Source organism: Urocitellus parryii, chromosome 10, assembly GCF_045843805.1.
Source record: "Urocitellus parryii isolate mUroPar1 chromosome 10, mUroPar1.hap1, whole genome shotgun sequence".
Lineage (NCBI taxonomy): Eukaryota > Metazoa > Chordata > Mammalia > Rodentia > Sciuridae > Urocitellus > Urocitellus parryii.
In genome coordinates this window covers 35,884,524-35,898,230 of record NC_135540.1, presented here as the reverse complement: position 1 = coordinate 35,898,230, position 13,707 = coordinate 35,884,524, and the positions used below count along the sequence as shown (strand labels likewise).

At 36.3% G+C, this 13,707-nt stretch overlaps 1 protein-coding gene across 1 annotated transcript in view; it reads right to left on the bottom strand.

Annotated features, from left to right (window-relative positions):
* LOC144257132 (broad substrate specificity ATP-binding cassette transporter ABCG2-like) overlaps positions 1–13,235 on the bottom strand; it is a 43,533-nt gene extending 30,298 nt beyond the window's left edge. Inside the window, 5 exon segments of the mRNA XM_077803109.1 lie at positions 2,410–2,562; positions 3,118–3,232; positions 4,508–4,567; positions 13,037–13,184; positions 13,187–13,235. Of these exon segments, the coding sequence (XP_077659235.1) occupies positions 2,410–2,562; positions 3,118–3,232; positions 4,508–4,567; positions 13,037–13,184; positions 13,187–13,235 (525 nt within the window).
* Positions 13,236–13,707: the final 472 nt, after the last annotated feature.

Here is a 13,707-nt window from a genome sequence, read left to right as displayed (position 1 = left end):
CATTATCAATAAGAATGACAATGATCTTTATCATTTGGTGATCTGATCTAAGCTCTGCTAGTCTTGCTAGAGAACTTTATCTCACTATCCTCATTATGAAAGAGGAAGTGAATGAACCTGGGAGAAGGAGGAATTTTCTCTTTTACCAGATAAGCAAACTGAGGCTCAGGGTAGAGCTGTCCACTGGCTGGACCCGATATAAAGTCCATGCTTTTAACATTTCGGTATGTTCCTCACCAAGTCAAATATTTAGTTTTAAGACAGTAAGTTAGAATAATAAAATGACATGGCCCTAACTGTAAAATTATAGTCTAAAACAGGAGAAAAGATAGGAGGAGAAAAGGAAATGGATCTGTAGAAAATTATTAGTCTTCTATCAACACTACTGTTTCCACTCAAAGTCCCCAGGTAGACTTACAAGAACAGGATTCACTCAGACAGGAAAGTTCACTTTGTAACATACCATATCAGTATTTTTCCATTCACCATAATGCTTTGACAATGGTACATTCTATACCCTAATTCACGGTAGAATTCCAAATTCACTCTTTCAGACATATCCAGAAGATGGGATATTTCACAGGATAAATAGCTCAATCTTTGCAAGCATTAAATGCTCATGTGTCTAGTGAAGGGACTAGGAAGGTTTGGGGAGGCAAAAAGTAGGAAATTATATTGAAATTAAGAGTCTTCAAAGAGATAGTATTCAAATGCTACTCACAGACCTTGCTTGAGTCTATTGATAACTAAACTCTAAAATGCCTTTGGAGAGGATTTGGGAAATGTGAATGAATAAGGGCTTGACATAGCTGATGATATGAAATATTGTTCACTTTGTTAGTTATTAATTATATTGTGGGAAGGTAGGCAAATATCCTTATTTTTTTCTAGATGCCTTGTAAGTACTCAAGGATAAAATATCACATGATGTTATATAAAATATTTCAGTAAAAAGTAGCTGTACTAATTATGGAAGAAGATATTAACAACTGAGAAATCTAGGTGAACAGTATTTTTTATTATATTATTGTAGTAATTATCCAAAAATTACATCATTAGAGTTATCAGACTATCTTGTTTACAGTTCTTTAATGTTTAAAATGAAATATAATGTTAATAAGTTAAAAACTATTTCAATCAGATTGCATAAATTATAAGCCAATAGTGTCTCTGTATATTTTTCCTAGAAATCCAAGGAAGCACCTTAGGGCCATGAATGCTTAAAAGAGGGTAAAAAAGAAAGTACCCACCCAAAAAGAAAAAAAAAAATCAAGTAAAAAAATAAACAGCCAAAGTAATGACTACTCAATCACTCGTTTAAAAAAAAAAAAAAAGGAAAATAGTGGCATCACCAGATTCTAAACAAAATACAATTCACATTTTAAAAAATATCAGCAAATATAACAGGAAGCAGCAGCCAGTGGTACCCCCATTCTTTATTGCCTCTAGGAGGCAGGTCACAGGGGCTTAATCCAGAGTCATCACTTTTACAAGGCTCATTATCACCCCAACCTACAATCCTCTAATCAGCAAAACTTCCATATGGAGTGGTCAACTATAAGACTGACTCTTTCACCTCATTTTTCTTGCCTTATCCTGCACAACCTGCAAAAGGAGGAGTTCATTTCTTTACACTTTGTTACTCTTGCTGACAACTGCATTCCTCAAACCTGAAAGAGCCTGGCCTATGAGAGTCCGGAAATAAATATTGGCAGAGAAAAGGGAAGAAGGGAGAGAGTGAGGGAGGGGATGAGCAGCAAAAGTGCCAAAGAAATGCCATGAAAAAATATCCTGGTCACTTCAAAAATTCAATGTAAATCTTTTTTTTTTCTTTTTTTTTTTGGTGGTGCTGGGGATTGAACTCAGGGCCTTGTGCATGCAAGGCAAGCACTCTACAACTGAGCTATGTCCCCAGCCCCTCAATGTAAATCTTAATGAAAATAAAGATAGATTTTTAAGACAAATTTTACACCAGTATGAAACAGCAAGAATCCTTGGATTCTAGTCATTTATGAATTCCAGAAATATAAAAAAAATCAACTGAACAAAATCCTCCAGAGGAAGAGAGGAGAAGAGCAGCCAAAAGGAGGAAGAGAAAGAAGAAAAGTCAGTGCAAAGACATCAAAAGAGCTGTGACTTGAACAGTGAGGGTGGAGGAGCATGGAAAAGGCCTGAGGAGCACTCTCCACAGGGATCACACTCTATTCACACCAGGATCACACCATGGTTAAGATTGCTTTTCCAGCTCCATTTCCACCTTCATAGTATGTAACCAGTCACTTTTCTCATCATTACAGAAAGCAGACCCTTTTGTCCTCACATGCTCTAGGAAACTTCTGATTGAGGTCACATGGTCCACACAGGGAGGTCCTTGTTCCTGTCTGATTCTATCAGGTTTTTTCAGGTTACCTTGGAATCAGCCACTTCATTCAGACCTAACTCCTCAATGACCACTTTAATCCGTTCATCTTTTTCATGTTTTGTCATAGTTGTTGGAAGCCGAAGAGCCGCTGAGAACACTAAGTTTTCTCTCACCGTCAGGGTTCCCAGTACGAGATCATCCTGAAGGGGAAGATGGGATTTCAATGGGACACACTGAGTTTTTTCTAAAAGCATCTCTTTAGTGTAGTTATCTTAATCCATAAAAACTATATAATCAAGGTAAAGTTCCAGCTAATGTTGAACTTTCAACTCTATAAACTTCAGTAATCCACAGACAGCTGCAGAGCTGGAGGGAGGCATTTTATGCCCCATCTGCAACCCAGGCAGAGCACAGGTAATTATGATGACTTCTAGACACATCCAGATTGCTTTATATGAAGATTTGACAAAGGCATCTTTAAGGGGAAGGAAAGAAATGAAAGAAGGGCAAATAGGGCCTCAGCAGACCCTTATGGAAATGATACCAAAAGTAGAATTGACACCACTGCCTACAAGTCCTCTCCACCTTTCCATTTTATTCCACCTTCAATCTAAGCAGATAATGTGAAAAGCCAATGTAAATAAATTCAGTTCTTTGAACATGTAAATCCAACTGGTAGCACACAAAACCATAAGCTAAAGCACTTCCCCTATTGAAACAGGGGAAACCTAGAAGACAGACTCGCCAATACTTACTTGAACCACAAAACCTGAATTACATTTGAAACTGGCAGGTCGAGGGGCTCCATTGATTAAAACATCTCCAGATAATCCATTTGGATCTTTCCTTGCAGCTAAGATATCCAGCAATCTATAAAAAGAAATATATGTTTTGTTTTCCCCCTAACATAGGCCATATCTCTCAGCTATTCTGAATCCAAATATTGCTCCAGGTAGAAAGTAAACTAGTTTAAAAAGTCTATGGTTTAACTAAAATTGTACAAATTATATGTGTACATATACATAAATCATATTAAAAAAATTTAGTGCATTATAGGTATATATAATAGTAGGATTCATTTTGACATAACTGTATGTTTGTTTCATTTCAATCCTGAGTATTTCCCTTCTCCCTCCTACCCTGATCTCCTTCCTCTACTGTATTCATTTTCCTATTTATTTATTTATTTATATGTGGTGCTAGGGATTGAACCCAGGGCCTTGTGCATACTAGGCAAGCACTCCACCAACTGAGCTATATCCCAAGCCCCTATTTATTTATTTTTAGTTGGTGCATCATAGTTCATACATACTCATAACATCATTTGGTCAGCTCCATTCCCCAGTTCTTCCCCATTCTTTTCCTTCCTCTCTACCTCTGTACCCCCATCTCTACTGATCTCCCTTTTATTTTTGTGACATCCTTTTTTTAAATTTCTTTCTTTCCTCTCTAGCTTCTGCATATGAGAGGATATATTCAACCCTTGCTATTTGGAGTTTGGTTTAGTTCACTTAGCATGATGTTCTCCAGACCCATCCATTTACTTGCAAATGACATAATTTCATTATTCTATATGACTGAGTAGAAATCTCAATATCTCTCTCTGTATATGTATACATATGTATATATACATATATTAAATATACATATGTATATACATTTATGTATATTTAAATTTTCACCTTCTTTTACATTTTATGCTAAAAGAAAGCTCCAAAATGTACAAGCAAGGTAACATCAGCTTATCCATCAAAGACCTTCCAAATGAACTTCCTGGCTGTCTGACCTTGATGGATCCAACCCAAATTCCTTTCTCTAAACTCATGTCTTCAATTATTCCTTCTGCTTCATCCCCATTTTTAATACCATTCCCCTCTTCTTCCTCCTCATTAGCTCATCATATAGTAACAGATGCATGTCAATCACAGTATCATGCTTAGCAAGGCTGATCTAATAAGACTTCTTGGTCCTTAGAATAAAGCCACAAGCTAGCCCAACTGCATGTTATCCCCAGCACCTAGGTACAGATTGGACACACACAGCAAAGTTTCAATCAATCAACACCTGCTTCCATCAAAGTGATTTTTTTTTAAGAAAAGCACACTGAAACGACAAAGACTGACTTATACTTTCCATCATACTCACAAAGATTTGCCTCCACCTGTGCATTCCATGATAGCATTAAGGCCAGGTTTCATGGTCCCGCTGCAAAAACAGAAGGATAATGACTTATTGTTCCATTTGAAATAAAATTCTATTAATATGGGGTCTGCACTGATTACATTCAAGGAAGGCTGATGAAATTGCAGACAGAAAACAGACACCAACTTTTAAAGATAAAAAATGAACTGTTGATTAATACAAACCTAATATAAAAGTGATCATTAGTCAGAATTTTTATGAAAGAAGGCTCATGTTCCTCTAAATTCTCTTCATTTATTCTTTAAACTGCTTACTGTTTTTGAAAAATGACACATCCAAGATTCAAAGTTGCTAGAACCTGTGGTAGAGCTTAGTGGAAAAATCAGCACTTACCATGCTAGAGGCCCTGGGTTCCATTACCAGCAACAATAACAAAAGTTCCTTGATATAATTAAAAATTTCTCATTAAACTTCTCCTTTTCACTTTTTTCTCTTAACACAGTGGAAAGTTCATAACAGTTTCTGAGAAAGGTTTGATTATTTTTATCATTTAGAGGTGATTATCCCCCAAAAGTTCATATGTGAGACAATGTAAGGAGGTTTGGTGGAGAAATAATTGGGTTATAGCCTTAGCATAATCAGTGAATTAATCCCTGGTGGGATTAACTAAGTGGTAACTGGAGACAGGTGGGTGTGGCTGCAGAAAGTGATTCATTGGGGGCATGGCTATGGGGTATATATTTGGTATCCTGGTGTGAGCTTCTTCCCTCCTCCACACTCTCCTGGCATGATGTTCAGCCTGAGGAATGGAGCCAGCCCTCTATGAACTAAGTCCTCTGAAACCGTGAGCCCTCAAATAAACTTTTCCTTCTCTACAATTGTTCTGATCAGATCTTTTAGTCACAGCAGTGATATCAATATCTTGAAGTCATCTCACTTGGTACCTAGTCAAGTTCTACACAATTAGTCACTAATTTGTACAGTATCAGTTGAAGTGTCTTCTCTGCTAAAATCTCCTCAGAGCAAACATCAACTTCTTTAAGTAAAAATGAAAGGCTACAATGAAGCACTCCATAGATAAAGAAAGCATTACCATTTCTTAACCTGAAGACAAGTCTTACCAATTAGAAAAGAAAAAAACAGAAGAAGGAAAGAAAGAAAGAAAGAAAGAAAGAAAGAAAGAAAGAAAGAAAGAAAGAAAGAAAGAAAATATGCACACCTTCAAGACAGATCATTTCCTTCCTTCTTAGTGCCCAGTAAGAGGACTGGAAAATGGTCAGTTTAAAACAGGGAGCCATCAGAATAGACACCAATATTTTCCAAAAGAGTTAAAGAGTTAAGTGGGTGTGTGAGAGTGCTGAATATTCAGATAAAGTAGGAAGGAGGAAAAGAAATTACAGCAGGGCCACCACAGGTACCCGGACAGGTAAAACAGAGGCCTCAATTAGCCTGTTCAGAACCCTGGGGTGTATGCCCAGTTCCTCTTAAGAATTTGGAAGCAGGTCAACATGTATTTCAGAGTAAACAGTATCTATTCCAAGTTCAAGATCAAAGAAACAGCTATTATATCTCAGATAATGAATCCACAGAGGTCCATCCTCTGTCACAGCTGTCATGAGGGATGAACGTCTCGGCACAACTGCCCCACAGTGCCCATATTCACAAGGAACTTGGCATTCACTGCCTGTGACACCTGATCTGTCACAATTATAGTGGGGTTGCTGGGGACAGAGATGAAAGACACTTTTCCTTTTGCTCATTTAAGTGGGGAACCTCTCCCTGTATCATCAAAGGAAAGAAATGAGAATTCCATAAAGCTGGAGCAAGCTGTAATACAAAAATCCCTTGTTGTTTTTGTGAAATTTCCCCTCCCAAAGTAAAACATATTAATGACTAGATAAACTTTCAAGGTGCATTTCTATATAGCACTCGATGTATCTTCTTTATTAATAGATACCTACTATCTTCTTCTGAAATGACCATGAAAAGGCTTATCATTTACTAAGCCTTCACTACCAGAGAACTTTTCCATATTTTTCAATACCAACTCAGATAAGGACCATCAATTCTGAATTGTTCAACTACAATTGGATCATGAATGTGTTAAGACAAAGAATGTTACAGGTCCCCAAGTTTGGCCTCCTTTGACAGTAAACTTTAGCATTACAGAAGACAGAAGTAATGTATGATCACAAGTGCAAAAGTTCCATTGTGGGCCAGTGGCTAACTCAACATCCATCCATTCAACACAATTATTAAGAATTTACTTTGTACATATAAGACGCAATTCTAGGATATTGGATAGAAGTAGGAACAAAGAAACAGATAAACAAATGGAAAAATGAAGTCCTAGCCCTCCTGGAGTTTGCATTGTAGTCCAGGGTCAGCACACCACAGTGGCCACCAGATCTGTCTTCATAAACTGTGTGACTGGGACAGAGTCATGATCATTGGGCTACATAGTGTCTATAACTGGTTTCATTCTACAGACTTTGGTTCCAACAGAGATATATGGCACAAAGTGTTGACAATATTTACTATCTGACCCTTCAAGGGAAGAGTTTGCTCCTCTGTTCTAATCTATTTTCAACAATTTCCTGGTCTCCCCACTCTTTGCCCACCTATCATCACTCAAAAAGCCATTTCCAACTAGATGCAGTGGTGCTGTCTTGTAATCCCAGGTACTAGGGAGGCTGAGGTAAGCAGATTCAAAATTTGAGGGCAGCTGGGAAACTTAGAAAGACCCTGTCCCAAACAACAATGACACAAATTAATATGGTGGGGATGTAGCTTGGTGGTAGAGCAATGGCCTAGCATCTGCAAGGCACTGGATTTGACCCTCAGTACCAAATTAGAAAAACAAACAACAATTACCCACTCCTATTTATTGCTTTACTACATTTGTGTCCACTAGTTTTCCTTGTTATAGTGTAGAACCTTGCCAACAAGAAGTGTGACATACTGGTACCACTTCCCTCTTCTTCTCTTCCCCACATTATGCAACACACTGAATACTGAATACTTAAAGTGTGAAATGAAACTTACCCAGAGAATTTCCATCTTATCTCTTACATGTTAGTGTATAGGTGAATTTTTGGTCTTGTTTAAGGAAAAGTCATGTCAATACCATTCCTGGAGCAGGCATGCCTCCTTACACACATGCACACACAACACACTCATTTTCTCAAATTCCATGAGCCCAGAACCTTCAATTTAGGGTTGGGCACTGACTTTGCATCTTTTAATACTTCTATCACAACCAGAAAGATATAGGGAAAATGCTCTACTTTTATAAATTCATTAAACTATAAAATTGCAGAGAACTGAGAATGAATCTGTATAACTAGCCATTTTGCACAATGCTAGGCACCTAGTACGCATTCACAATTTGTTGAACAAATGAATTATTACATTTTGTATGTAGGGATTACTTTAAACAAGAATAATTATTTGATAAAAAATAAAACTCAAGGAGTAGGAAACAAACAAATTGAGATATACATTTTTTTCCATTTTTATATGATAGTTTAAAAATAAATTCAAGGAGAGGGAAAGGAAAATCCAACTACTATGTACAACTATAAAGCTCTAATTTTAAAAAATATTAAAATAATAAAAATAAAATAAATTTAAGCCATGTGTGGTGGCCCAAATCTATAATCCCAGTTTCTTGAAGGCTGAGACAGCAGGATCGAAATTTTGAGGCTAGCCTGGGCAACATAGGAAGAAAGTTCCAGAAACAAAACAAAACAAAATACACACACACACACACACACACATGGACTAGGGATGTAGCCCAGTTGCAGAGCACTTGGCATCTTCAAGGCATTGGGTTTGACCCCCAGTATCAACAATAATAATAATAATAATAATAATAATAAATTCAATTAATAAAGAAGTGGGATATACCTTACTGAATATATGTATGTTCTGACTGGAGAGAAAACTTAGTTATATTCTTACTTGTGATTTTATGTTTAAATAATGTGTTGGTTATTTCTATTACACTTGCCTTCCCCTTCCTTTCTTAGTAGAAAGAACTTGGAAGTTCTGAGTAGAGGGCAGCAACAACCAGCACCCTCAAACACAGGCTAGGATGGGGTTGGGAGCAAGAGAGGAGGCGGAGGTTGGGAGGATGCTCATATTAGGGAATAAGAAAACTGACTGGGCAAATCCACAAGTATATTAAGAATAACTAGACCAAGTTTTTCACTTTTTGACAAGATTTTACAAACATGGAAATGTGGAAAGAATGCAAGGTTTAAGATTGAAACTCGTGTACTAATGAGAAGGGTTTTTGTTTGTTTGTTTGTTTGTTTGTTTGTTATCAGGGATTTAACCCAGGGCACTTAACCACTGAACCACATCCCAGCCTTTTTTATTTTTTAAATTTTGAAACAATGTCCACTTAATTGTTTAGGGCCTTGCTAAGCTGCTGAGGCTGGTTTTGAAATTGAGATCCTTCTGCCTCAGCTTCCTGAGCTGCTGGAATTACAGGAGTGTGTAACTGTGCTCCACTGAGAAATCGTAGATTTTAATCAATCCAAGTAGCTACAGAAAAGTATAGATGGAAAGCTCAGCATGCTGTGGGAGTAACGGCCTGCCACCCACCATTCCTCTTATTCCTCCTTCCAGATCCATGTGCACCTGTGAGACAATTTTTCAACAAAGATATAGAAGAATGAGTATTCCCACTTATATATGAACATGCATACATATATTCCTTAGGTATGTGCATTGACAAGTTATAGAATCAATGTTGCACCAATAGCAATTAGCATCCAAAACTCACAGATGTTGGCTTGTAAATACCATCCTCCACCAGAATGAATGTCAACTGATTTCAGATCTGGCAGGAAAAGAGCACAGTGAGCCAGAATTTTTTTTTTCTTCTGTGTGTGAGGGTTGGGGGAGGAGAGAAACTGGGGATGGAACCCAAGGCCTTTTAAGACAATCATTCTTTCATGGAGCTATATCCTCAGCCCTTTAAAAAAAAATTGGAGACAGGATATCCCTACATTGCCAAACTATGTTGCCAACTACTTAGTGATTACACAGGAGAGAGTCCTGCATAAGCCTCCTTGACAGATGTAATTACTGTGTCACTGTGCCCAATAAACTTTGGAACTTCTGGTGGTGGAAGGAAGTCCTTAGAGAATGAGGGGATAAGTCAAAATAAGAGACAAAGGGAACTACTTTGAAAGGTCTCCCACTAAGAAAATAAGAGACAACAGGACTATCAAGATAAATAACAATAATCATGCATTACTATGGAATATTATTGAATGAAATAAGAATCCATGAGCTAATACAGTAAATGAATGATGACAAGACTATCGATGAAGCTATCTTCTCTTACTAAAATGCAAACTATGAGATGATGTAAATCGAAAATCACCAGTTAGCCACTATGATAGTAGTTGCTGATTCAGGCAAGAATCATAAATAGCATCTGAATCTGGTGAGTTACAACTTAATGAGGAAAGATTCTGAAATAATGTCAGATAATCTCCTGTCATAATAATAATAAAGCACAAAGAGGAAAAATGGTGACATTATGGTGAAGTTTGGCAGACAGAAACATGACCAGGTGATCAATTTTAACATCACCTGGAATGGGATGGAATTAGAAAGTACCAGGTTAGATAAGACTGAAGAGATATGATGTGGTGGTCAGAAACCTATATGAGGAGCACAGTGATGGGCAGCCCTCAGGACATCTGCCTTCATTCTGAGGCTACTTTTCCCCACAGCTACAGCAAGATAACTACTTAGTGATTACACAGGAAAGAGTCCTGTGTGTATGAACAATTTTGTTTGCTTGCTTGTTGTTTGTTTTTTTAGTACTGGGGATTGAACCCATGGTGCTTTCCCACTCAGCTACATCCTCAACCTTTTTATTTTATTTTGAGATGGGGTCTCACTAAGTTGCCCAGGCTGGCCTTGAACTTGTGATCCTTCTTCCTCAGCTTCCTGAGTAACTGGGATTACAGGCATGTGCCACACACCCAGTGTGTGGATAGAGTTGTAATCCACAGACTAACCAATTCTTTCACACCCACACTCAAAACATTTTATCCTATCTCACCATTTCTTGATCCTCTGAAGGAAGTTGGCTGCTCCCAACACAAAAGATCCTAATAACATACAAAACACCAAAAAAAAAAAAAAAAAACCTAGACAGACATCTGATTTTATATAGGTCTTCAGCCCCAGTGGGTCTAAGAACTCTTTTATAATCACTTCCCAGATTCAGGAAGTTATTTGCTTTGTATAGGAGTAATTATTTTTCCTCTAAAACAAACAAACAAACAAAAAAAAACACAAGTAATTATTTTTCCTCTAAAACAAACAAACAAACAAAAAAAACTGTGAGCCACAGTTTTTTTACTGCTATGACCAAAAAGCCTTGACAAGAGCAATTAGATTAGAGAAGGAAAAGTTTATTTAGGGGCTGCCAATTTCAGAGGACTGAGACTTCTATTCCTTGGGGCCTGAGTTGAGGCAGAACATCATGGTGGAAGTATGTAGCACAGGAAAGCAATTGGGAATATGGCACCAGGAAGCAAAAAGAGAGACTCCACTCTTCAGGGACAAAATATATACTAAAGTCATGCTCCCAATGACTCACCTCCTCAGAGCCTATATAACTGGAAGTGCATGCTGGTTTAGTACAACTGTTTCATGTGTTTAAACTTCACGATTGGCTTCAATAGACCATGTACTTATCTGGCTTCTGTACCAGATTTATTCCACTTGTGTAGGTAATTCCATTTCAGAAGAACATACTCTGTTCCTGGGTTGCAAGAACTTTGGGAAGCTTTTTCAGAAGGTAAATTATAAGGGTTTGTTCAATACATACCTTAAAGTAACTTTATTCACCCCTTGATGTGTAGGGCTTTTTTGGTAGCACATAAGATAAAATCTCTGGCCCACTGCTGAAAAGGGGGAAGGAATTCCTGAAAGCAGCATAGTTTGATCATCTAAAACATTTGCCAAGGATAGTCCATGCTTCAGTCATCAGATAAGTCTCTTTTGAAAAGATGGACTAAATTTATCCATAATCAATTTGAGCTCATGTTCCCCCTCCACCATTGAATTTACTTTCTTTTTGATTCTTTGTGCTTAAATTATATGCATAATATATATTATACATATATTTTTTCTAGCTAAAGTTGTTTTTGTTTGTATTTTTGTTTGTTTGTTTGTTTTTCTTGTCTCTTAAAAGGAAATTCACAATTCAAGTTTTGATAGCCTTAGTCTTTAGATATAAATTCTCTACTTGGCCTCAAATTTGGAAATACAAATTTAAGACTTAACAGATTTCTTTCAATATCAGGTCTAAAATATGGATTTTCAAACTAAAAAATGGTTAACTCTAAGTTTTAAATTTTCTTGTATGCTCCTATATGTTAATATGCTTATACACAGTCCGTTTGCACAATACTAAATTGACTTATAATTGGACCAAATGCCTTTCATATGAATTTAGTAAATCTGTAATAAATAATTTGAACTTGTTCATAAGAATATCTTTAAAATCTAGTAACTTGTGTTTATGGCCTGCTAACCAATTAGGATATTTGTCTTGATATCTGAGGAGCATGTTCATTGTTTTCTATATACAACAATCTCTTATGAGATTGGCAAAAAAATTAAAATATTAACTATGCTTGCAATCCATGAGTAATCTAAACATAGCTGTTGAAATTAATATAATAAATGAGAGTTGTTTTGAATTATTAAAAACGTATCTTTTAAAATAATTTTGTTTTTTTATAAGGAAACTTAAATCCAGAGCTAAAAATCTTAGGCTTTTCACATCTCAGAAATGTTTTGTTGTCTTTTAATAATTGTGTACTGCTTTATATCTATATATGATATTCATGGTTTGTCTAAAATATTAGTTGTTTTGTAGGTTTGGAACTTTTCCTTGTTCAACACTTAAGTCAATAACTATGAATCCAGCAGTCTGGTAATGACTTAACCACTCTTAACAAAGTTCACAAAAGAACTGACTTAAAAAACAAAGATTTTATATTTTATCAAAATAATGTCTTATCTTTTCTGCAGATTTTATTACATTTTTAATTGCTTAAAATTAGGCCCTACAAGAAGTTAATATTTATTCAAATCTTGATTTGTTATAAAGTATAATGGTATTAATTATGATTGTTGTCTTATATTGTTGAAGTAAGTTGTTTTACTAAGTTACAAAGTTCTCTAAATGATAATGGTAGTAAGTAGCTTCTATTGGAATTCTTTTCTCCTCATTTATTTTGTACTTCAGAAACTAATTGATACAACAATTGCTCAATCCCATGGTACAATTTGCCAGTCACTTTCAAAGATAAACATCAACTTAAGTGATGCAATCATTTCAGTCTAAGTTTAGCAGAAAGAAATGAAAGAATAGGTTAATACATCTTTACAAGGAATTGAACACAAATGTTCACAGAAGCTCATTGGTGATAGGTAAAATCTGTGAAGTTCAGTCAATAAAGTAGGATTTTGAAAAGTTCATGCACATACTTGATATTTGTTAATACTTCTCTCTCAAATGTTCTCCGGCAAAGTAGAAAGCCACTCTTCTCTTTTACTCGATAGCAGATGTTATGAATACTCAACACAGTCCCTTGGGTAAATGACTTTGGGTCAATGGATGCCATCTTAGGGAAATATTAGGTCTTCGTGACTCTGGGATAAAATCCTGGTAATGACTGGAAGACATCTGAGTTTCTACCTTTCTGTAGAGGGAAAAGCAACAGTAAGTTGTATTGTTTTGTTTTGTTTTTGTTATTGAGGATTGAACTCAGAGGTGCTTTACAACTTGGCTGGGTTTTATATTAGAATTCAACAAATGGTAATGATTAGCCAAAATTCTATTCTTCTGAAACAGTGAAAGAGAAGGAAACTGTAACGTAGGAACTTTACACCTTTACTTTAAAAACGCTGCAAGCCATCTCCCCAGGTCTTCAGAAACCAAAATATGCAAATTCCAACAACAGCAGTCACTTCTACTGTCACCACTCTGTAATGTTCAACTACCTAGGACATTTCTTACCTTATCCCAAGAATCACTTAACAACACAATACGTGACTTTAAATAGGTCTTAAATGGAAAGATTTTCCACTAATAAAAGGCAACAAGTAGACTAAAGTTCGCAAATAAGTTCACCCATCCCTACAGGACAGTGGCTAAA